The sequence below is a fragment of the Betta splendens genome, chromosome 14 (genome assembly GCF_900634795.4).
Source record: "Betta splendens chromosome 14, fBetSpl5.4, whole genome shotgun sequence".
Lineage (NCBI taxonomy): Eukaryota > Metazoa > Chordata > Actinopteri > Anabantiformes > Osphronemidae > Betta > Betta splendens.
The window spans coordinates 10,813,280-10,835,000 of record NC_040894.2 but is presented as its reverse complement, the minus strand read 5'-3'; the positions used below and the strand labels follow the sequence as shown (position 1 = coordinate 10,835,000).

At 42.7% G+C, this 21,721-nt stretch overlaps 2 protein-coding genes across 2 annotated transcripts in view; one reads left to right on the top strand and one right to left on the bottom strand.

Moving 5' to 3' along the window:
- LOC114869959 (roundabout homolog 1-like) overlaps positions 1-7,855 on the bottom strand; it is a 59,283-nt gene extending 51,428 nt beyond the window's left edge. Inside the window, exons 1-3 of the mRNA XM_029174516.2 lie at positions 7,829-7,855; positions 4,999-5,107; positions 4,264-4,350 (exon numbers count right to left, since the gene is read on the bottom strand). Of these exons, the coding sequence (XP_029030349.2) occupies positions 4,264-4,350; positions 4,999-5,107; positions 7,829-7,840 (208 nt within the window). The 5' untranslated portion in view covers positions 7,841-7,855. The remainder of the gene's footprint in view (positions 1-4,263; positions 4,351-4,998; positions 5,108-7,828) is intronic.
- Positions 7,856-13,130: 5,275 nt separating this feature from the next.
- LOC114869961 (protein phosphatase 1D-like) lies at positions 13,131-18,763 on the top strand. Its single transcript, XM_029174520.3, has 6 exons — positions 13,131-13,792; positions 14,789-15,017; positions 15,098-15,222; positions 15,304-15,485; positions 15,612-15,839; positions 16,718-18,763. The coding sequence occupies exons 1-6, from the start codon at positions 13,276-13,278 to the stop codon at positions 17,150-17,152; spliced, it is 1,716 nt and encodes a 571-aa protein (XP_029030353.1). The 5' UTR covers positions 13,131-13,275; the 3' UTR covers positions 17,153-18,763.
- The last annotated feature ends 2,958 nt before the right edge of the window (positions 18,764-21,721 follow it).

Genomic DNA, 21,721 nt, shown 5'->3' with positions numbered 1-21,721 from the left:
CTGCTTTGCACGGTGAACATGACTGCATAGTGGCTGGAAGTAGGTGGAGGATGCCTATGCTGCTCCGTCTGGCTGGGTGTGGCTGCACACAGTTGTTAAGGCTACGGAACAGGATATGTGACTACACCAGCTGAATGAGGTTTTCTAACATTTCGTCCACCCATTTTATCGCTGAGGCTAAATAACAGAAGCCTCTTTGTCTAATGCAGCATCTTCAAAGGCCAACGCAGTTTAATGAAAATCTGAACATTATGACCCTCGTGAAGGTGAAATGATGGGGACTGTTAGACCGCATTAGCGTTGGCTGAGGTTTCCACACTGAGAACAGGAACTGAATTATCACTGAATCCATTTGACAGAACAATAAACCCGTCAGGGTATCGAGCCGCGCTCCTGGCCCTTAATAACCTGATGTGATGTATGGACGACACCTAATGAGGATGAGGATGATGAACCCTGATGATGAACTGTTCTCCCCTGACTGATCACGCGCACTTGAACGTGGCCGCGGTTTTATCAGATGCAGGGAACAGCGGGCTCTCCGGACGCTATCGCTCACGGCCATTCATTTGCACAGGTGTGAGAGGAGATGCGTGTGAGATGCTGTGATGCAGACACACACATCACTTTCGGTGCCACAACCACTCACTGTACTCTGAAAAAAAAGGTGAGTGGATCAGGTCAAACTCAGCAGAATTCTCAACTCCACTCATGCTCCCTTTGTTCCGAGAACTTGAACGACTCCTTCTCTGTGCGCACGTGCAGCGTTGCTACTGTACATGCGCCGTCACTGAAGCAATTCGTACCTGAACCGACGTGCAGAAGTGTCAGTAGACAGTAAATCCATGTCCAGTAAGCAGGCATCATTGGAGGGCATCTGTGTAAATCCAGTTAGAAGGTCTGTTGTCTAATTCCTCTGATCCTCAACTTCTCCAGCAGAGCGGGCGATGGGGGTCAGGGTGGAGGAGAGTTCCTCAACTCCGCAACGCTCCCCAGATGGAAGAGCGAAAATCTGCGCTAATCAAAAGTTTCACGTCACACTGCGTCGCTGCGGGTCAACGATCAGCCGGAAAGTGAGTCCTCTCCGCACCTCGTGGCCGCTCCGCGCTCCGGTGCCCGGGCTCCCACACTTCCAAATGCGGAGAACTTCGCGCAGCGCATCGGTCCCCGGAGTCGCTGCTGGTCCCGCTGCGGCGCGAGCGTCGGAGAGGCGCGATAAAGAGCAGGAATCCGGCGAACGCGAGCGCGAGCTCACTCACTTTTCTGGTTAAACGTGTAGTTTCCCCCCCTCGTGTACCCCGGCTCCGTGGGACCGCCGCTGGTTGGACGAGGCGCCACGCGTCTCTGCGCGCGGCGCTACTTTGGTTTTCCGACCCACTCAGGCTTTTCTGGTGCGCGCGCGAGATTCCTGCGAGTCAGGCACCATTTAACCGCACGCCAATACGCGCACACCACGCGCTCCAGCTAGACTGCAACTGTCCAGTAAATGCTAGAAGAACAAAAAAACATACTAACCACTGCTGCAAACTCGGAAACGTGCCTGTAATAAGTTTATGATCCAGCACGAGAGGCCAAGTGACACGCAGCTTCTAAAATAATGAGTGGCAGCAACGTGGGAAGACTGTGAATCCATCAGCCGTTACATCAGATGTGAGAGCCTTTAAAAAACGCAGCCCCCCCCCCAAAAAAAATATTTAGATTTTACATATTTATACTGTACTGGTAAAAGTGGCGTAATATGACTTCATAGCACGTAGGTATGAAGAATGTTGCATTTTTAATGAGCTAGTAAAACGTGATTTTATCCAGGCAGAGCAACAGCAGCATTGTGTTTCTCTTTTCCATGACAACGATCGATCAGGTTTTCTCCCTGTGACCTCTGGGAAATTAAATGACACTATTAGATATGAATTAGCCCGCCCAACATTACTGTGCGTCCACATATTAAACCGAGGGACGCAATAATCACATATCTTGTCAACTTAATTAAATACATTTTTTATGTGACAAAGAGTCGGATAATCTGTTTTAAAGTTAATATTAATTTGTCTGGTAGAAGCTCAGCAAAGGCTTCAGCGTTGTCAGAGCAGGTCAGCGCGCCCTCTGCTGGCGGCGGATCTGAAGCACAGTCTGGTGTTAAGGCGATTCGCGTTATAACAGAAATTTGACAATTTCTACCAACAGATCCTCTGTTGGTAGAAATTGTCAAATTCTTTCCTCTATAACTTTGTGTGTTTATATCCTACATTACTGTGTTTATATTCAGAATACTAAACAGGAGAGTCCATGCTGTGTCCTAAAACATTCCAAGATGCTTCATAAAATAAAACGTTTACACTTATAATCCTCCATGTGTCAGACCAAAAGTAGAAGCAGAAAAATAATCATGTTTTTAAACAAAGTCATATTTAGACTAACAACGTTTATGTGTTCAGTTTTTCCAACCGTGTCACCTCAAATCCTTTAATTGTCCATTGCCGACCACTGGTGGCTCTGCTGCAGTCGTCTCTCTAAGTCGGGCTGTCACACTTGGTAAACAACCAGTAAAATACGGCAAATTGCAGCCTCGCCGCAGGGATGTGTGCTTTTCTGAAAACACGCTCTGCTCCTGCTTTTAGGAACACCTTCCACTCTTTCATCCCTCTATGTCGTCAGCCATCACCCAATTCAGCTTTAACTCCTTGATGCACACACGTTGTATATACCTTTCCCAACAGAGACTCTGTTCACGTTTTCCATTTCTTTTAAGTAAATTTTTTGGCTCCCTGGTTCTCTAGTGGCCTGAAATGCAAAGAACTACACCGCTGTGGAAGTCAGTATAGTGTTTGCCATCTTATAACTGCTCAATTTCTGTAATTTCAGTGAATTAATAAACCAACTTACTGCAATTGTGGAGAAGAAGTAACGAGTTCAGCCGCGGGGGCCTCGCGACAACAACAGGTGCAGCGCACAGAGCTGAATGGAATGTGCGAATTCTATTGTGCATTTCACCACTGGCCATAATCCAAAGCATCACTAACACCAATATTTGCAGGAACAGATGGTGAAAAATGGACTCAAAGACATATGTGTCTGCATGGCAACATGGGATTTCAAGGAGACGGTGCCAAGCGGCGAGACCTATTTTTATTTATTTCTCTCGCTCCAAATCAGAGATCCAGTTGGTTCTGAGCCAGAGGAAAAGTATCACCAAATACCACTTATCCAAATCCAAAAGCTATTTAAGAACATGTGAGCAATTTGAAGGCTCTAGAGTGTGATAGTTCTCTATTAGCCACAGCTTTGCCCGTGAAAACATATTAAAACGTGACTAGTAATGATGTTTCTTTAGGAGGCGTGATATTAATGGATAGCAGTGTATTTACTGTAAAACTCCACTGCCATTAGTGGTTTTCCTTCTCTGCCCGTTTCCCCCAGCTTTTATTTTCTAAGCCGGTTCTGCACGATCCCACTTTCCTGTTATATGTGACAGCTCTTTGGGCCTTTTCATTTCCCTCCACTTGTTTTCATCTTCCCCTGTTTGTCAGCGCGTCTCACCGCGCATCACTACAGTTGCCGAGGGTCATAGAAAACGCCGAAGGAAAATGAGAGACAGCCGCGCTCCTGCTCGTCTCATCCTCCAACAAACAGGCGAACTGGCTGCCACCCAGACGGTCTTATTAGGCGTTTAGACGTGGGCATTCTTTCGGCTTCTCACAGTCCCGCTGTCAATTTGATTTTCCTGCTTGGACGCGAAGATTAGATGTATGGAGAGAAGCGGTTTCTTATCATTGGAGAGGAAACTGACAGATCAAGGAGCGTATAAACTGCATCAGGATGAAGCCAGGAGAAATCCAAATTAAAAAACAGACTCCTGGAACTAATCTCCTCTTTGTTTTAACTTAAATGAATGCCAAGTGTTGTTTTCAAACTGGTATAGGCTCCGAGGAGAGAGGAATGCTCGAACATTTGGCTTTTTTCCTGTCCCATGTCAAATTTCTCACCATAAACTGTCAAAGCACAGAGAAAGACCATTGAACTGTGTTGGCTCAGGACGCAGCACTTGAGGACTACAGCTGCTGAACTGGCATTAAGTGGTATTAGAGTCTTTGTCAGCAAAAGGAAACTTAGTCCTCTTCCTGGGAATTAGGTTCAACATCGGGAGGACAAACACAGATTCAGCACAATCTGAAGCACCACTCTACTGACTGCTGAGGTTTCTTTCCCCGAGATACAATCCAGACAGAAGTGAACAGGTTCAGAATGAATGAGACAGAACTGTACCTTTGTATCCGAAGCCATTGTTCTGTTCGGCTGCAGATTCTGTTGATTGGGTGATGACCTCCTGGTTCCCTCTGTGTTTATCTGTGTCTGTGTTAATGCAGCAAAAACATGGACAATTAGTCCAACATTTAACATAAAAAAAGTGAACGAGAATATCCCAGCATTTAAATTGTGTTAAATGTATTTATAGTGGCAGTCAAGTCCTACTATTCTACAAAACAGATAAGTTGTGGAAGTTAAGCTGAGGCAACATTTATCTATGGTGATGAAACTAAAAAGAGGAGCCGCTAATTCAATTGAAGTGAAATTGAATATGTCAAACCCTTAACTTAAGAGGATGAAGGTCTCAGACGCCGGCTCAGGGGTTAGCTGTGATTTCTATTGTTGTCAGGTTAACCACTAGTGGGCACTAATGCACATCACTAGATTTAAGCCAAGAGGATCACAATATACACTAAAAAACAAATAATGCAGCTTTTTACAGTATAAGGTAAATGTATTTTGGACGGACTGCTAGTCCATCATAGGGCTGACACACTATAACATCCCCTGCCCTCTGTTATGTACTGTATGCAGTATACTTTAAATTAAAAACCACAACCTGACTTCTGTCTTAAGCATTTCGGCCACAAGAGGGAACCATGGCTGCACCTGCAGGATGCTGATGTGACCTGGGTTTGTCAAATCTGTTTCTATTTGTTCATCCTTTTTCTGCTCCACTGTAGAAATGCCCACCTGATGAAATGGCCATGGGCTGCAGCTGGCTGACACACAGCAGGCTGACGAGAAGGAGCGAGATGGGCGATTTCATGGCCCCCATGGTGTCTGAAAGGTTCTCATCAACCTGGGGGAGAGAGAGAGAGGAGTTGAAGCATGTGAAGTGAACCTGAGGCGTGCTGCAGGAAATAAAAACATTGCTAGAATGTATTTTGCTATAATTTATTGACAGTTAATGAATCTTGATGAAAGTGTGTAAATTTGCTGTCGTGGCATTATAAGAAAACCTTAGTACTATTATGATCATCCCTCAGTTTTATAAAATGCTTCACCCTGAGCAGACTCTGAAATGAAACCCTGTCTCCCTCGCTAACAATCAAGTTCCTGTGTGAAATTCCACTATAAAGAGGAGAGGCAGACAGATGGACCTTTCTCTGAAACCCACCCAGCACTCTGCCAAACTCTGAGTCTGTTTGTTTCAGTCTGATCCAATCCACACATAGCAAGGGAATAGAGCCTACTATTGCTTCACTGTTGCTTTTCCAACTGCATCCCAACACACGAGTGAGCTTTTACACAACGCCTTACACATGCTCTCTATGTGCTTTGTGTAAACTGGGAGAGTGTGTGCTTTGTGCCCCATCTAAATTTCATGAGCTCATGCATAACCCAAGTCAAACAACATCTGAGCATGTTCACAGTTACCTGCTGCACCTTCCAGCCTGAGCCCCCGATACGAATGCATGCCTTTGCATGCACACGCAGCGTAAAGAACACGCCGTTGCTCTCGTGTGGAAATGGTGATGAGACACGGTGACAGTGCCAGGCGAGAGGAGAGGGAAGTCAGCTCTACTGATCAGCCATCTGTGGCACAAACAGCTCTGCAATCAATCCTGACTGTCTGATGGACAGCCAGATCCCTGCCGCGCTTGGCGCTTTGCAGCCGTCGGCTCCACGCGGCACTTTAATTGTTCTTAGAAACGCACCCAGCAGCCAATGCAGTAATATGCCAGATCTTGAGCAAAAGAAGTGATTGTACTGTGAATACAGCAGGTAGGTGTCTCAGGGTTTAGTCTAGGTCTAGGTTTAGTCTCTGATGTGGTTTGAAAATGTAAAGTACGATTAAAAAGTATATGTGAGCTATTCTTTTGCTCTGACAGCCACATACAATGTTTTATTTTGCTTGTCCAATCATTACACTGATGGCGCGAAGATGGTGCATAGAGAATAAAAATGTTGAATTTTCTATCCTCTGAATTTTTGTAAAAGGTCAAAAATGGAGAAACCTTCTTACAACATCTAAAGATTAACCAGATGTATTAGGAAATAATTTTGTACTGTACAGTATAGTTTTGTATACAATGATGTATACAAACCTTCCCAGCATGCATGGCATGCTAACACTAATCTACCAGATTAGCACCGTTATTAATTGAATGACATCATAGTGAAGCAATCTTGTGTAAGAAGGAATAATAAGACATTCGGTGATACTGCAGGGTCGTATTGTTTTTCCCTCTGTATCGGGTTAATATTTGTTTGTGAACGGAAGTGTGAGTAAACAGTAAATAGCCTCTACACTGTTCTGCAGTGACTGGTGAGTGAAATAACCTGCAATGTACACGTACGCTCCACAGCTGCTAATAGAACAATATAACATTCAGTAGTACAAACATTCATGCTGACATCTGCTGCAACCAAAGTGAAAAGATATTCCAATGGATATATTACTAACATCATGTGCAGAGGAAGATTGCATTATGTGGAGGGATGAATATTAAATGTGGGTGGAAGTAATAACAAAGCATTGTTTAGTTTTATCTGCTGGGAACAACAAAAAGAAGCACGGCAGTAGGTGGCATCAAAGGGAAATCACATAATAAATCCAAGATGTAATTTAAGAACGTGCCGTTGGGAGGAAATGAATGAATGAAACAGAAATCCATACTCAAAGCATATGAATAATGTGCTGATAATGCAAATGAAACAATGTTGTGCTCGCGTGTGTAAATCTAAAGGCTGAGATAAAAAGGCAATGAAGGCATCAGACTGAGCTGCGTGTCACCAGCGTGCAGTCTGTGGCTTCAGTGCATCTCTGTTTACAGTGTCAGACTCTCTTTGGGCTCATCCCGCTGTCCTATTAGTTTAATGTGAAGACTCCACTCCCACCGACTCTGAGCTCAAGGAGAGGGTCCGCAGATCAAAGCAGATGGGGCTGCTGTTGATTCCCGCTTTTCTCCTCTTCCTGCCTCTACTGCCGAATAATCACAGATTACCATCTAACATGTTGTCAGTAAGACAGAGCAGGAGCTCTCCACGTAGCGCGGTGCACAGCTCATCGCATTGTGTGGAAAGCACTGGAGCGTGAACAGACTCTGATTCTGCCTTAACCCCGCACAAACCTCCAAGCCTCCCATCCACGCACCTTATTGTTATTTACAGTACAGTATGTGTGCTGAGTGACACAATACAATGTGATCCTAGAGAGAAATACACATACTGGTGCAGTTTGCTACACCAAGCGCACCCCGTTTAAAGCAGCTAGCAATTAATGTTAGCTGACACATATTTTAGCTTCTGTCATGTGTTTAGCGCATACAGGGGAAGACACCATGTGTGATGTGCATAGATCTATACACATGTGCACATTGGGGTTCTGGGTTATGGCAAAGCAGCATTTGTATTACAGGACTAGAAGCTGAGTGGAAGCAGGAGGAGCACATCCAGGAAGTACTGAAGTCCAAATACACGCCCCCGTGGACAGTATGTGGAGACAGACATGCTTCATGTACCTACAAACACCTGCAAACAGTATATAACGGCCAATCACACCAAAGCCATGCAGCACCTGCTTGGGCATCGTACGAGGCCGTCTCATCGTTCAGGACCCAAAAGTTCCTGGCATGGAGATAAATCCGGGCTTTCGTCACTGCAGCTGAATGAAGGCAGCTATCGGAGCAGAGCATATTAAAAGTACAGGGACTCAAAGTGACAAGTCACAGTTGACTGAGCAGGCATTAAAGGGGAGGATAACTAGCCCAGCCTTGAGTAGCTGATGATTCCACAAGGATCGGCTGTCAAGGAAACGTGACCTTTAGCCCCAGACCAGCAACATCTCTCCTGCCAGCTTGTATTATGTTTGAATGAGTTTTATCTGCAAATAATGGTGAAACATATGTTGCTGAAGGCACAGTATAAACATTTGAAATGATCTGAGGAAAAGACAAAAATGCTGATGAGCTACTGCAGCAAACTGGTCTTTCCTTATTGCAGAAAAACCCCTGAAGCCCTGTATAAAGGATCCACACACGATCCAATAGCGAATGGACGAAATACCGATTTGACGCAACTTGACTAGATTTTTCATTAAGTGCACCTGCAGTGGAGGAGGCTCATCATACTGTACTTTATTACCACTTACTGCCAGAACTTTCGGCTTTCTCTTTATTTGTCCATTTACAGTAAGTCAGGGAAGGACACCATTAGCAGTGGCATTAATGTAATTTGAATCAAGCAGATTTAGATTGACCTGATTGAAATTCTAACAATACTTTTATGAGCATGTACTGTACATAGCGTAAACTCTTAAAGACACGGAAAGACTTTCAAAATCAAAACCCAGGAAAATGGGAACTACAACAGAGAAAAAAGCCAAATTACTGACTTTACAGAACATTTATAGTTTACAGTATATAGAACTATGAAAAGATTATATATATTACATTTTAACATACATTTGCATTACTCTAATACAGTTTGAATAGTTTAAGCTATGGATAACTTTGTACACCTACAGTATGGACAGTCTCTGCTCTATGAAGCAAGGGTAAAGAAAATGAGTCCACCCTTTTTTTTAAGTCACATTGGTGAAATTACTATCCAAACCTCACAAAAATGAATGAGTAAAAGTTCAGAACTTACCCCTTTAGGCTATTTTTCCAGCATTATCGTCCTATTTTCTCTGATAGAGCAAATCTCCACCGGTGTGTGTTTCAGGCGTCCGAGTATCCAGCAGTAGAAAAAGAAGAGGAGGGGGGATACTGTATGTTGTAGAGCTGTGAAAAATAGGAGGAAAGATTCAAAAGAAGAAGCCTATGCTGAAGGAAAGCCTAAATAATCCATCTGTGATCCAGGAGACGCTATCAGATGGAGCGCATACAAATCACAAACCTACCTCTGCAGCAACCCAGGTCCAATATCCTCAGGGTCCTAAGGCTGCACTCAGCCAGTTTACTGAACTCACACACTTAAAGACGTTACAAACTGCTGATTTTAAACAATAGAGTAACACTCTACATTCTAGAGAAACACTTTTCTTATTGTCCCCTTGTTGTCTCATCACAGATACCACATACAGTACGTGTTCAGGATCACTCTAAATACTTATAATTCATTTCATGCAACCATGTGTTCAAGTACAGTTCACCATGAATACAAATTATGTGAAGACTTCCAATGTCTCTAATCGTGTTTGTAATAGCGTCATCCTGTCATTATGCTATTTACTTCATTATTTATTAGTTTGACAAACACAGTTTTATACAATTTGGAGTTACAGTATACTGTATATATAGTAAGTCAGTAACCTGCAGCACTGGACAGAGAATCAGAGAGTCCTGCTGTGTTGTTGTTTCCCACTGAGTCTACACTTATGTACTGTACCTGCAGGAAAATCTGCCGCCTGTCTGTCCTTCACAAATTCAAATAGCTTCTCCCATTTATTTTTGTTTCTGCTTGTTTTTAATCAAATGCATACCGTACAGTGACCAGTAGGCAGCAAAACACAATTCACAAATTTACTGCTTAGCTTTTGGCTTTGGCTTAGCTTTTTCCTGCCATGTTCACAGCAAATGAATCATTTTTATGATAATTGGTTCTTATTTTATTTTATTGAAAACAATGTGGACAATGGCTGATGAATGCATCTTCAGTGTAATGACATGGGATACAAAAGAAGAATTGATCTGCAACATTGCTCAGCAGCTATTTACTCAGTTCAGTCTACCATGCACCGCAGCACGCTGGACTCAGCAGATAATGCACGTGTGCTTTGTCAGTCATCCCTGTTACATTTGCTCCATCCACATTCTATTTAGTCTGTGACAATAATTATAACTGAGGCTATTCATAGGGCTTAATGCAATACCTGTGCAACAGTGCACACTGTAGAAGCAAACATATGTCAGAGAAAGCATTTCTAAATCCCTTAAAGTGAACACTGTGCTGGATTGATAGTCATACAGTATGTTATAGCTGTAGTCTGTTGTTGCTATAGAGGTGCATCGGGACATGTGACCCGAAACAATTTTCTTTTCAGCCACATTCTTATCAACACTGCTCTTATCAAGGTTCTTCATCTAACTCAGCAGTGCGGTTTTGAATTAACCTCAAGTCAATATCTTGGTCATCTATCATGCTGACAGGAGCAGACGTGTGTGTCATTGGACGGAGTGTGACATTGGACAGATAATGACCTCAAAAGGAAACGCGGGCTACTCTAGGAAAAAATGGGGCTTAAATGGTCAGTCACCTGTGGTTTGATGCTTGAATGAGACAGAACATGTGTGACAGGCAATCATACAGAAATATATATATATATTTGCATCCTGCAAAAAAAAAAAAAAATTATATATATATATATATATATATATATATATATATATATATATATATATATATATATATATATATATATATATATATATATATATATATATATATATATATATATATATAATTTATTTATTTATTTTTTTTTGCAGGATGCAGGAAGTGTCTTAATCTTTTTATACCAAGTTAATCACAGCAATACAATAACAATACGTTGATATAGCATCATAGGCTAATAACCAGTTCTAAAGGTCTACTGAGTCTAAATTTGAATTTATTTACATGAGTCACCAATTAATCACTAATCACTACACAGATGAGTGATTTTTTTCAAAATAAAACAACTCAACTCACTCAACTTACTCTTATGAAGCTTATCTGTGATTTCCACATATAAAATCGTGATGAGAGGTCAAATTCCCACACATTTATATGGTAATATTTGAGTCCCTTCTACTTTCCCTTCTATGATTGGACTGAGTGACACATCAGCATCTACACAGTCAGGAAGCCAAACAAAGCTGGTTTTGTGGATGGAACATTATACAAGAACTACGTGGGGAATGCAATTCAGGTGTCACTGCCTATTGGTAATCTCTGTCGTCTTCAGGAATTCATTTTCTCAGCGGCTTCTCTTGAAAATGACATTCTGACACCATTTACATGGAAATCACTTTGCCTCTTCATCTGTAATGGTGGCCTGTGTGCAGACAGGACCCCTCAGAGGGCTGGATTATTAAAGGACATGAGAATTGAAAAGAAAGAAAGAAAGAAAGAAAGAAAGAAAGAAAGAAAGAAAGAAAGAAAGAAGGAAAGAAGGAAAGAAAGAAAGAAAGAAAGAAAGAAAGAAAGAAAGAAAGAAAGAAAGAAAGAAAGAAAGACAGACAGACAGACAGACAGACAGACAGACAGACAGACAGACAGACAGACAGACAGAAAGAAAGAAAGAAAGAAAGAAAGAAAGAAAGAAAGAAAGAAAGAAAGAAAGAAAGAAAGAAAGAAAGATTAAACATGGATTCTTTGGGGTTAAAGCCAAGGTCAGAGTCTCAGGTATTAAGGGATAAAGGAATGGAAACGTTGAGGGAAAGCCTAATGTGGGAAATTTCTCTACTTAAACATGTGAATCCTCACTCGCGCTCTCTACTCTCTAGATTTCTTTTTTTCTCTCTCGCTCACACGTAGGGGAAAGACATGTAAAGCTCTTCCCTTCAGGAACAGAAATCCAGGGAAGGGCAAACGAGTAGCTGGGTAGGAGCAAAGAGGCACGCATGTTTGATTATGTTGGATCACAATGATAACATTTAGATTTCAGAAAGGCATCAATAAACTTGAAATCGGTTAATGATAGAATATAAAATATACACATCTAGAATTTAAACTCTGTGCTGCCATCATGTTACTTTTGTAGATACTGTAAGATATGTAGATATGTCACATATCTGAGAATTGGGAGGAACAGTTCAAACTAAAATGGACTGGACTAACACTGCCTCCACCTGGCATCGTGTAGCATTACATAGTGTAGCTCATGAAAAAACGCTCAAGGTGTACTATTAAATCCCAAACGCATCATTTCTTGTCGTTTCTGTTGTGAAATTGCTTTATACAACCTACCTCTACAAATCTTATTGAAAACTATTCCTATTGTAATTATTACTTTTTCATTTAATGTGCGAAAATGGCGATTTGCTTCACATATAATAGTGAGGTACTGTAGTATATAACAGTAGTAAAAAAAGTAGTAATGTTATGGTATCTTAGGTTTTATGCTATCTTAGGTTGTAACAGTAGCACTAGCTAACCCCAAAACTACTGTTTTATTTATGCATGTGTTTTTTTTACTTACTTGTAATGCTCAGGATCTTTGTCTCTCTGCATACTGTATCTGAGCTGAACTTCATCTTCAACTCACAGACTGATGGATTAATGTTCCCCTTTGGGGTCCTCTGGTATATTGTGAAATTCCCTCAATGTGGCAAGTTGACTTTCTGGCAGGAAAAAGCATCCCTGCTTGACATATAATGCTACGCTATACGTTAAATGAAAACAACGGGTGTTAAGAATAATATTAACACATTATTCAAATCCACCAGTTAGTGTAAAGTGACACTTTAGACAATGCTCTGTATTATCAAGTCAAATCTGTTTACGTTTTCTTCTTCTTTTTCTTCTTCTTCTTCTTCTTCTTCTTCTTCTTATTCTGCTTCTTCTTCTGTAAACTAAGTAATAGATTTATCAAACTTTGAAAATAACATTATGTGCTTACGCTTTTAAACAGATACCAAAGAGTAGAGAACTAGAGAAAGAAACAAGCATCCATACCCAATTAGTCCGATTTAGCTCAGTTCCGCTTTGAGTTAGCTTTTTTACCTCAGTTATTTTAGTTATTTATGGCGGCCATATTGTTTGCAGCAATTCTACTGCAATATACTGTATATGTGCGCGTAATGTGAATGGTTAATCTACATTCCTATGTTCTGGGTGACTTTAAAGGCAGCATGCAAGTCAAGCGCGCAGTGCGTAGCCGTGAAGTTGATAGGTGGCGAAACGTGACGTCATGACGTAGGACGGGGCGTCTCGAAGAAGATAAACAAAAAGGAAGGAACCTTTCCGACACACAGTCGCGGCAAAATCGGTTCAAATATTTAGCTTACAGGCTACAGCTACTATTAGGCGTTCACAATTATGGACGAGGCGATAATATTTCGCATGAGTGCATTTTCAGAGCAAGGAGGAAGAAAATACATGGAGGATGTTGTCGAGATAAGAATCGAGTACGAGCCGACGTCGTCTACAGCCGAAGATTATCCAAAGTCGCAAAGACATGGAGGACAGGGAAAAGCGGAAAGTCAACCTTCCAGACAGATCGACAATGAAACGAACGATCACAGCGCAGCCGACGAGTCCGGTCCGGCTTCAGTAATGTGGACTGAGAGTTTATCCAACGAGGAGAGTGGAAACAACAGCGCACCGGTGGCGGATGAAAAAGTCGCCGAGCACGTAGTGGACACTCGGAAGTCCGTGGCGTTTTTCGCCGTGTTCGATGGCCACGGGGGTCGGGAGGCGGCACACTTCGCACGGGAACATCTGTGGGATTTGCTGAAAAGGCAGCGTGGGTTTTGGTCCAAGGACCACAGCGAAGTGTGCGCTGCTCTTCGCAAAGGCTTCATCGCCTGTCACCACGCAATGTGGAAAGAGCTACGTGAGTCTGCGAAGCGAGGTTCACGCGCGGTTCGCCCTCGTGCTTTTATGTCTGCATCGATCGTCGCAGTGTCTTTTACACGGTGAAGTGTCACGCGAGGCAGCTGTTACTGGCTCAACCCGTTACACACGATCAGCGTGGGAGGCTCTAACAGCGGACGTGATGCCAGCTGAGCACACTGTGCTGTGTTTTCATCGGAGCAACACACACGAATGCATGAAAAACCGGTTCAAAATACCAATTGCCACCAGAAATCAACAAGTCTGACGGTTACAAGCAAAATACAGGATAAACAAAACAAATATTGGGTTTACACCTATTTAAAAAGAGCATCTAACTCCCCACTGACTTAATGTTGAGACCAGGGCTCTGAGGTTCATACCATCTGTCTTATTGATTGTCTTTATGATGCTGGCGGTGTGTTTATGCATTTTGTTGCATTGTGTTTGGCATTTTACCTCCCAACTCGCACTCATCGGCACAAGGCGTGAGCTGGCATGAGTCTGCTAAGGTGAAAGTTTAGAAACTGCAGCCTTTCAGTTTTTCTGGTAACGCGCACTGCTGCTTAAGCTTAAAACGGAGCCAAAGCAGCATGACACTGCAGAGATGCAGTTCTATGGGAATGTGGGTCAAAGACATTTAATCCTACTTAATGGAAGAGAATTTACCCGAAATAAGCATGATTTACTCCAGTAAACCAGGCTTATGTGGCCATCATGCAGCAAAAGTGCCCATTTACCTCTGCCTTGTTCTCGAGCCGTGTTTACATGTGTTTTTTTTTAATGTGTCACGTGGCCGGCTTTTTTTAATGATACTGTAGGTCAACAACATTTTTATGAGAAGAGCTTCTCTTGTCATGTCAGTAAGCCTCTTAACCCCGAGGCCTTGTGTTTTAAACTATATGGTTGTTTTATCCTAACTAGTTTCTATTATTATATAATATTTCAACATTTTTCTGCTCCTGCTTCTGTTTTTATTCATCTTGTTCCATTACAGCTGAATGGCCTAAGACTATCACTGGCCTGCCCAGTACGTCGGGCACCACCGCCAGCGTGATCGTGATTCGTGGAGTTCACATGTACGTGGCTCATGTTGGCGATTCAGCAGTGGTGGTCGGCGTTCAAGAGAATGAGTCTGACATCACACTCCAGGCACTTGAAATAACACAAGATCATAAACCTGAGCTGCCTAAAGAGAAGGAACGTATTGAACGGCTAGGTGGCAGGTGAGTCGTTTGTTTGTGCATTTTGTCCCAGGTTTGAAAACATTTGCATTGTACTGAAGTGTTTTTCTTGTACCTTTTAGTGTAATGAAGAAATCTGGAGTGAACCGTGTTGTGTGGAAAAGGCCCAGATTGACCCATAACGGCCCCGTGAGGCGAAGTACAGTCATCGACCAGATCCCCTTCCTGGCTGTGGCCCGATCCCTTGGTAGTTTTCTTTTTTCTTTATAAAGATGTTTTGATATCGCTAATATTATTTGTATGAGTGAGGTTCACATATGTGTTGCAGGTGATCTCTGGAGCTATGATTTCTACAGCGGTGAGTTCGTGGTCTCACCAGAACCTGACACCACTGTAATGACCCTTGACCCAAAACGCCATCGCTACATCATCCTCGGCAGCGATGGACTATGGAATATGATGCCCCCCAAGAATGCTGTTAATATGTGTTATAGCCATGACAAAATGGTGGTATGTTATGCTTTTCTTTTATTTTCTACAAGAATTTTAATAAGGCATATGAAAGCATTTTATTAGGTTTTGCTTGTACTAGTGTTCATTTGTTTTGTTTTTTTTCTCTTTTCCTTTTCCTTCAAGGGACCTAAAGGAATGTCTTGTGCCCACCGCTTGGGATGCACAGCCCTGCTGTTCTGGAAAGAGCGCATGCTCCGTGCAGACAACACAACAGTTATCGTCTTAGCCCTGCAGGAGCGTGGAGGCCCGTCCATCCCTATGCACCGAGATGAAATCGTTGTAGACATGGCTACAGGACTAGATCATGTTCCATTCCCTGGGACCCCTTACAACACGTGCGAGGTCCCAAAGGTCAGTGCACGAGCTTCATTTGTATTCTCCTTTGGTAATGTTTTAAAGTGACAGATAAACATCTCCAATGGAAACATGCTAATGCTTTTGTGTTTGTTGTTTTGTACTCATTGTCTTTTATCTAGTCCAGTCCATTGTTATTATCATTTTTAAGAGTTGAACTGTTATGGTCCATAGACTTTAAGAGTTGTTAACCTACTAGATCAGACCAGAGGTTTACATCAGTGGACCACTGGTTCACCACATCACTCTTTGTTTTCGGGGCCAACAGACGGAGCATGAGGATGGCATGTTTTTTGACGAAGATGAGATATATGGAGAAGAACATGAGGGATGGACTTGCCTGGATTGGTAGCGAGGTGACTGCTGTTATAAAAATGTGTCAAAGTATGGCCAGCAAATACGTAAATACTCTTACAGCCAGGCTTGTCTTATTGAACTTGATGGCACTTTTTATATACAGTAATTGGATCAAAAAATAACCAATTCCTTTGGTCTCTGTGACTCTAATCTGTTTAACTGTGGTATTGTTACTTATAGTAGAAGCAGTAATATTATTGAACCGCCATAATAACGCTGTGATCATGTGTTAATGAACATGTGATGTTCAGCATTTACCTGGAGAAGAGCTTCTTAGCTTTCTTATGTTGCTTCTGGAGACAGAGGAACTGTTTACATTTGTATAAAACACATTTTAATCCACTATTGTTTGAAAGTTGTTTATGTCTGAGTTTAGTCATTGTGCATTTGTAATGGCTTTCATCTCTGTGTTGTCGTTAGTGTTTTGTTGCTTATTGTCAGTGCAGTAATTGCATTTTAATGCCAACAATATGTTCCACTTTGTTTAATATTAATGATGGATTTGCTATTTTTTACAGCAACGCGACGCAGTGGAAGCTCCTTCTCCATTCCACCAAGGCTCCCCTGCTCTGGAGCAGGCCTTCGGTCTGTGTGAAGCAGCTTTCTGTGCCACCTCGCTGCTCTTACCTGATGCTAACTCTGTAAGGGCTCCCCCGCCTCCTCCTGACGGTTCAGCAAATGTTTTTGAAAAGCAAGACTCGACGACCTCAGTGGACTGTGAGCTTTCCCCTCCCTCGGCCAAAAGGCGCCGCCACCCCTCGTACCCCGACCCCGACGCCCCCCAGCGTCGGCTGGGCCGGTCCCCCAGCAAGAGTCTCCCCCAGAAGATGCCTCGCAGCGAAGCGCCGAACGAGCCGCTGCGTCACACTCGTGCACAAAAGGGAGAGAGGAGCTCCCCCGAGGAGCGCAGCATCCTACCACAGCACCACAACGCGGCCTTGTGTGTCTGCTGACTCCTGTCTCCCGCAAACCGGGCCTGAGACCCGATGGATGGGTCTCTTCCTGGATGGATACTTTTTATATGAACTCTTGGTTTTTGGCAAGTGTGTGAGAAATTCATGATTGTAAAAGTGTTGTTGTTTGGACTTTCTTGCTTTGCCCCCCATTTTAAAATGTTTGTGTGTTACTGGAATTATACATTTTAAATTCACTACACAATCTATTTTCATAGGTATGTACTATATAGTATATCCAAAAGACTTATTTTGAACAAGATAAATAACCATAGTCTGACATGACATGTTGTTGACACATATATGTTCTTCCAGTTAAGAGTTTTATCTAATTAAGTAACTATTTTAGATGGTTTGAACTTGTCGTATGCCATAACATTCCAGCCTGTCCTCGAAGGGGTTCAGCGCCTCACACCACTTCTTTAGGACCTTTCCTTTTAAAGATGAAACGCGCTTTTCTATCACGTGCGGTCCAATTCCAGTGCAAATAATGGGAAAGCGAACGTGCAGTGGTCTGAGGGAATTATGCGGGTATTGATTGATGGATTCTGTGTCGTTTGTTGTGTTGTTATCAGTGGCTACCTGTGTACTGTCATGATCAGTTGCAGCTCTTATAATTGCTTGCTTGTGTGAAGGTTTTAAAGGGCAAGTTCACCCCAATATGAAAAGCATATGAGTGTGGTTTGAGTGAACTGGTCCTAAGGGTACTTTTAACCACGGTACAGCTAAGCTCCTCAGTTTCGTCTCTCTGCAGTTACATTGCTGTTGTATATTATTTTGATACCTCTGGCCTTTATAACTACATTAGTTTAAATAGGTGGAAAGGAAGGTAGTTGGTTGTGTTAAATGGTTATTTATTGTAAATGTAAAGGCCAATATCAACACCTCTGCCTCACTGGAGGGTAGTTTAGATTCAGTTTGGCGTCTTCTCCAGGTGTGCGCTCTGCACTAACAAACTTTGGATGCATCCACCCTTCTCTTGTGTTGTGAATCTTTTTGCCCGCTTTAATACACACACACACACAACAGCAGATGGATCATACAGCGTGTTGAATCCTAGAAGTTGTGCTAACTTCCGAAGTGGCAAACGCTATGGCAGCTCTTTTCCTGTTCCAGCGGGTCTGTCCGTCTTCCTCTTTGCATGAACGTGTCATTGTTGCCTTAGCACAGATGAAACACAGGTGCTTATCATGCCTTTTTATTTTTTCAGGGCCCGGTATGAAATATGTCCTGGTGAAGTGTGGCTCGATGTGAAGCATTTCTCTTATATGTAATTTTATTATTCTCTCTGCAGCGAACAGAGCCTGCTCCATGTGGATCCTCTTCCACTTCAGAGCAGTTTGTACATTTTTGTACAGTACATGAATATGCAATAGAAGTTTGTACAGTACATGAATATGCAAAGTAATGTTTCTTTGAGGAGTGTGGCATGCTCAGATCTACTCTGTATTATGTGAAGTGGATGTTAAAGAGCATGTTGTGTGTTTTGACAATTACTCTCCTTGGATTTGGTTTCATGTCCACTACAGTCCCCTGTCATGACTAACTGTATAAATGAAAGTAATCAGTTGTACAGTATTTCTGTGTTGTAATAAAGTTCTCATTTTCCAAGTGGTGATGTCACGTCTGTTGTGACGCCTGTGTCCTTGCATAAACGTATAACAACCTCAGTGTGTTTCCTTTCACTCGGTCATGTTGCTGTTTAACCAAGATACCTGTTGAACAACCTTATGAACGACGCCTGTATTCTGCTACGACACCGTTTCCACATAGAGACAGTGGTTTGTGTTGTCTTCCAGGAGGTGGCAGTGATGTGAAGCACTGAACAGTTGACTGGTCTGTGACCAGAAAATCTGCAATTTAGCACTAAGCAATCTCCTTTTTCTAGTTAATATGTCAAATTAGAATTAGAACTATTATTATACTTCCTAATTTACATTTTAAAAAGCTAAGATTGTTTAGGAGCTGCAAAATGGAAGGGATAAATAACAATTGAACTTTATTCATCTTACATTGGGGAAATTAACCCTTCTGTTTTAGTCATGTCTTGCTCAAGGGCACACCTGGTCGGAAGCAGGGTTTGAACCGGGGCCTTTCTACTTCCCAGGCCAATGCTCTACCTGCTGAACCACCAGGCTGTCTTAACAAGCTTAAATATATCCTGCATGCTCTCTGTAGCTTACTGAAACACAGTGCAATATACTGTACTGTAGTAATAGTGTCAAATTTATATTAGATCCATGCTAATTATTACTCTGGCCGTTAAATGTAATTGATCTTTGCAAGTGAGGATAAGAAGCTCTTGAGACAATCCAATATGTGTTGTAATCCTTTTAAGGTTGACCCTTTCAGAAGAGGAAGGTGGAAGGTGCCATCGTACAGGTCAATTGACAGAAATGAGGCCAGAGCTAATGAGATTGTATCCCGACCTTTTAAATCCCTTCTGTAAAATGAGTCTGGAAAACTTAATTCACGTCATCAGTGAAACGATGTAAATGAAATGAAACGTCCCTCGTCAGTTTTTTTTTTCCAACGTGCTGCGGATTGAGAAAACACCTCTGGTTTGGAGACACACAGACATCAGTGTCTTTGACTTGAATATTTCATCGACTGTCAGCCCAGCATCTGCTGACCTGCCTAACATGCAACACTCCCCTCTTACTGCCGACACTCTGTCACTGAACATCAGCCAGTGGAGCGTCACAGTGCTCCCCCGCTACTCCCCCTCCTCGTCTTTTCCTATAAATAAGCATCACCGGAGTGAACACCGAGTTAGTTGAAAAGCAAACTGAATGTGGCAAATAAATCCTTATGTGCCAGCAGTTTTAAAGCTCTCTTCTCTTTGGCATCACGGCGAATTTAGCAAGAAGACACATGAAACTAAACGTGACCCCTGCTCAGATGTGACGTGAAAGGGAAGGATTCATCCACTTGATCCTCACAAATATAATCAAAAAGTAACTAGAGGAACATGCTCCTTCATAACCGCATCTGTTATTTCCACGCTGTTCTGGTGGTCCTTAAACCTCACACACTCTTCTCCAATGACACACTCATTCTTACTTTTCTCTCCACAACCTGTGCAGCAAACCCTTCCATGTCGTTCCTAACCTTGCATCAACCTTGTCTCATGAAATTCCAATGACTGAACCAGACAGATGTTCATCTGGCACCTCCGCACACTTGCCACGGACAGAGGGAGTGAGAGCCGTGAGTGCGAGAGCTTCGCGGGCGTTTGGTGGACCCTGTCTCGCTTCTCTCCATGTCTCCTGTCTATTTAGGACACTATCAGAGGTGTTCCAACAAGACTTTAATGGCCTGCCTGTGCCACTCCTGGGAGCCTCCAGAGTAAGTGCAATGAGGAGACTGACTTTCCCCACATGATGGGAAATGACGTGCCCTCCTTTTGTCCCCCTGCTCTGACTCCGGGACGTCAGGATCGTCATCAAGCGCTATTTTCATCACATAAATTATGTTTCGCGCCTTGTAAAAGATCAGGCTCCCAGAAACCCTCTTTATTAGTTTTTTTATTTGTGTGACAAATGTGGGCAAGCATTTAGCGGCACCGCTCTGGTCTTGTGATAAATCAGAATGTTTGTATCGGAGCGTGTTTACCCCATGAATAGGGGACTTGTTTTAATCCAGACGCTTCTCTTGATGGTAGGTCACAAGATGTGGCTCCAGACCGATGCCTCAAAACTTTAAGCGTGTTGTGTTGTGGCAGGACACTGGCCTTGCTCTTAGCTCCCACCATGTACTGTATGTTTTATTAGGCCAGATGGACATCCTCTACACCCCCTCACAAATTCCAGTGTCCTGCTCCAGCCTCTTTCGGACTAATCTGAGTCTCGTTCCTGGTTAAATGTACATCATGTGAACATGTCAGGAGCTACACAGTTGAGGCTTATCGTACTTTGAGATAAATTTGTACAGTACAGGATTAGACTGGCCTCCTCTTGTCCCCAGATGCCCGGGGCACTGGCGGAGGGAAGATTTACCAGTCTGACCCATTGAGCCCATAGTGGCAAATAGACTTAATAGACAAGTTAGAAATGATTTACCGACACAGTGGATGATGGACCGTGTCACTCCAGAGGCGATTATTCTCACTGCATAAGGTGTCGGCGGTTATGAATGTTCGCGTGAAGCCAACAGGAGGCCACTGGCTGCTTTGTGCTCCTTCTCATGTCCCCCGGCAACACTCAACACCACCATTAGAACCTCGACACATCCCCGGTTCACGATGCACCGCGGCTGATTGTGTACCGCACTTTAAAAGCAGATGGCTTCAAGTGGCTTACACACTATCCTCTGGCTCCACCAGCACATTCCCTTTTCCAGGAAGGAGTAAAAGGTTTGGCTCCGCATTGCTAAGTCTGTTTGATCTACTCAAGATTTGTTTACATGTTAGATTTAATTGTTGGATTGGATTTTAATTTATTTCGTGAAATACTTTTAAAGACTTAGATAGATTTTTCTGTGCCATGGTCTAAAGGTCAGAGTCAGTCATGGCTTCTTCCGTAAGTGGACAATTATAACGACCAACAATGTTACTAAGCTAAAAATGAT

Bases quoted from the DNA above. Each gene is read 5' to 3' on its own strand.
- LOC114869961 (XM_029174520.3), top strand. From the start codon at position 13,276: ATGGACGAGGCGATAATATTTCGCATGAGTGCATTTTCAGAGCAAGGA. The intron at 15,018-15,097 runs GTGAGTCGTTTG...TGTACCTTTTAG, and splicing joins ATTGAACGGCTAGGTGGCAG to TGTAATGAAGAAATCTGGAG. The intron at 15,223-15,303 runs GTAGTTTTCTTT...TATGTGTTGCAG, and splicing joins GGCTGTGGCCCGATCCCTTG to GTGATCTCTGGAGCTATGAT.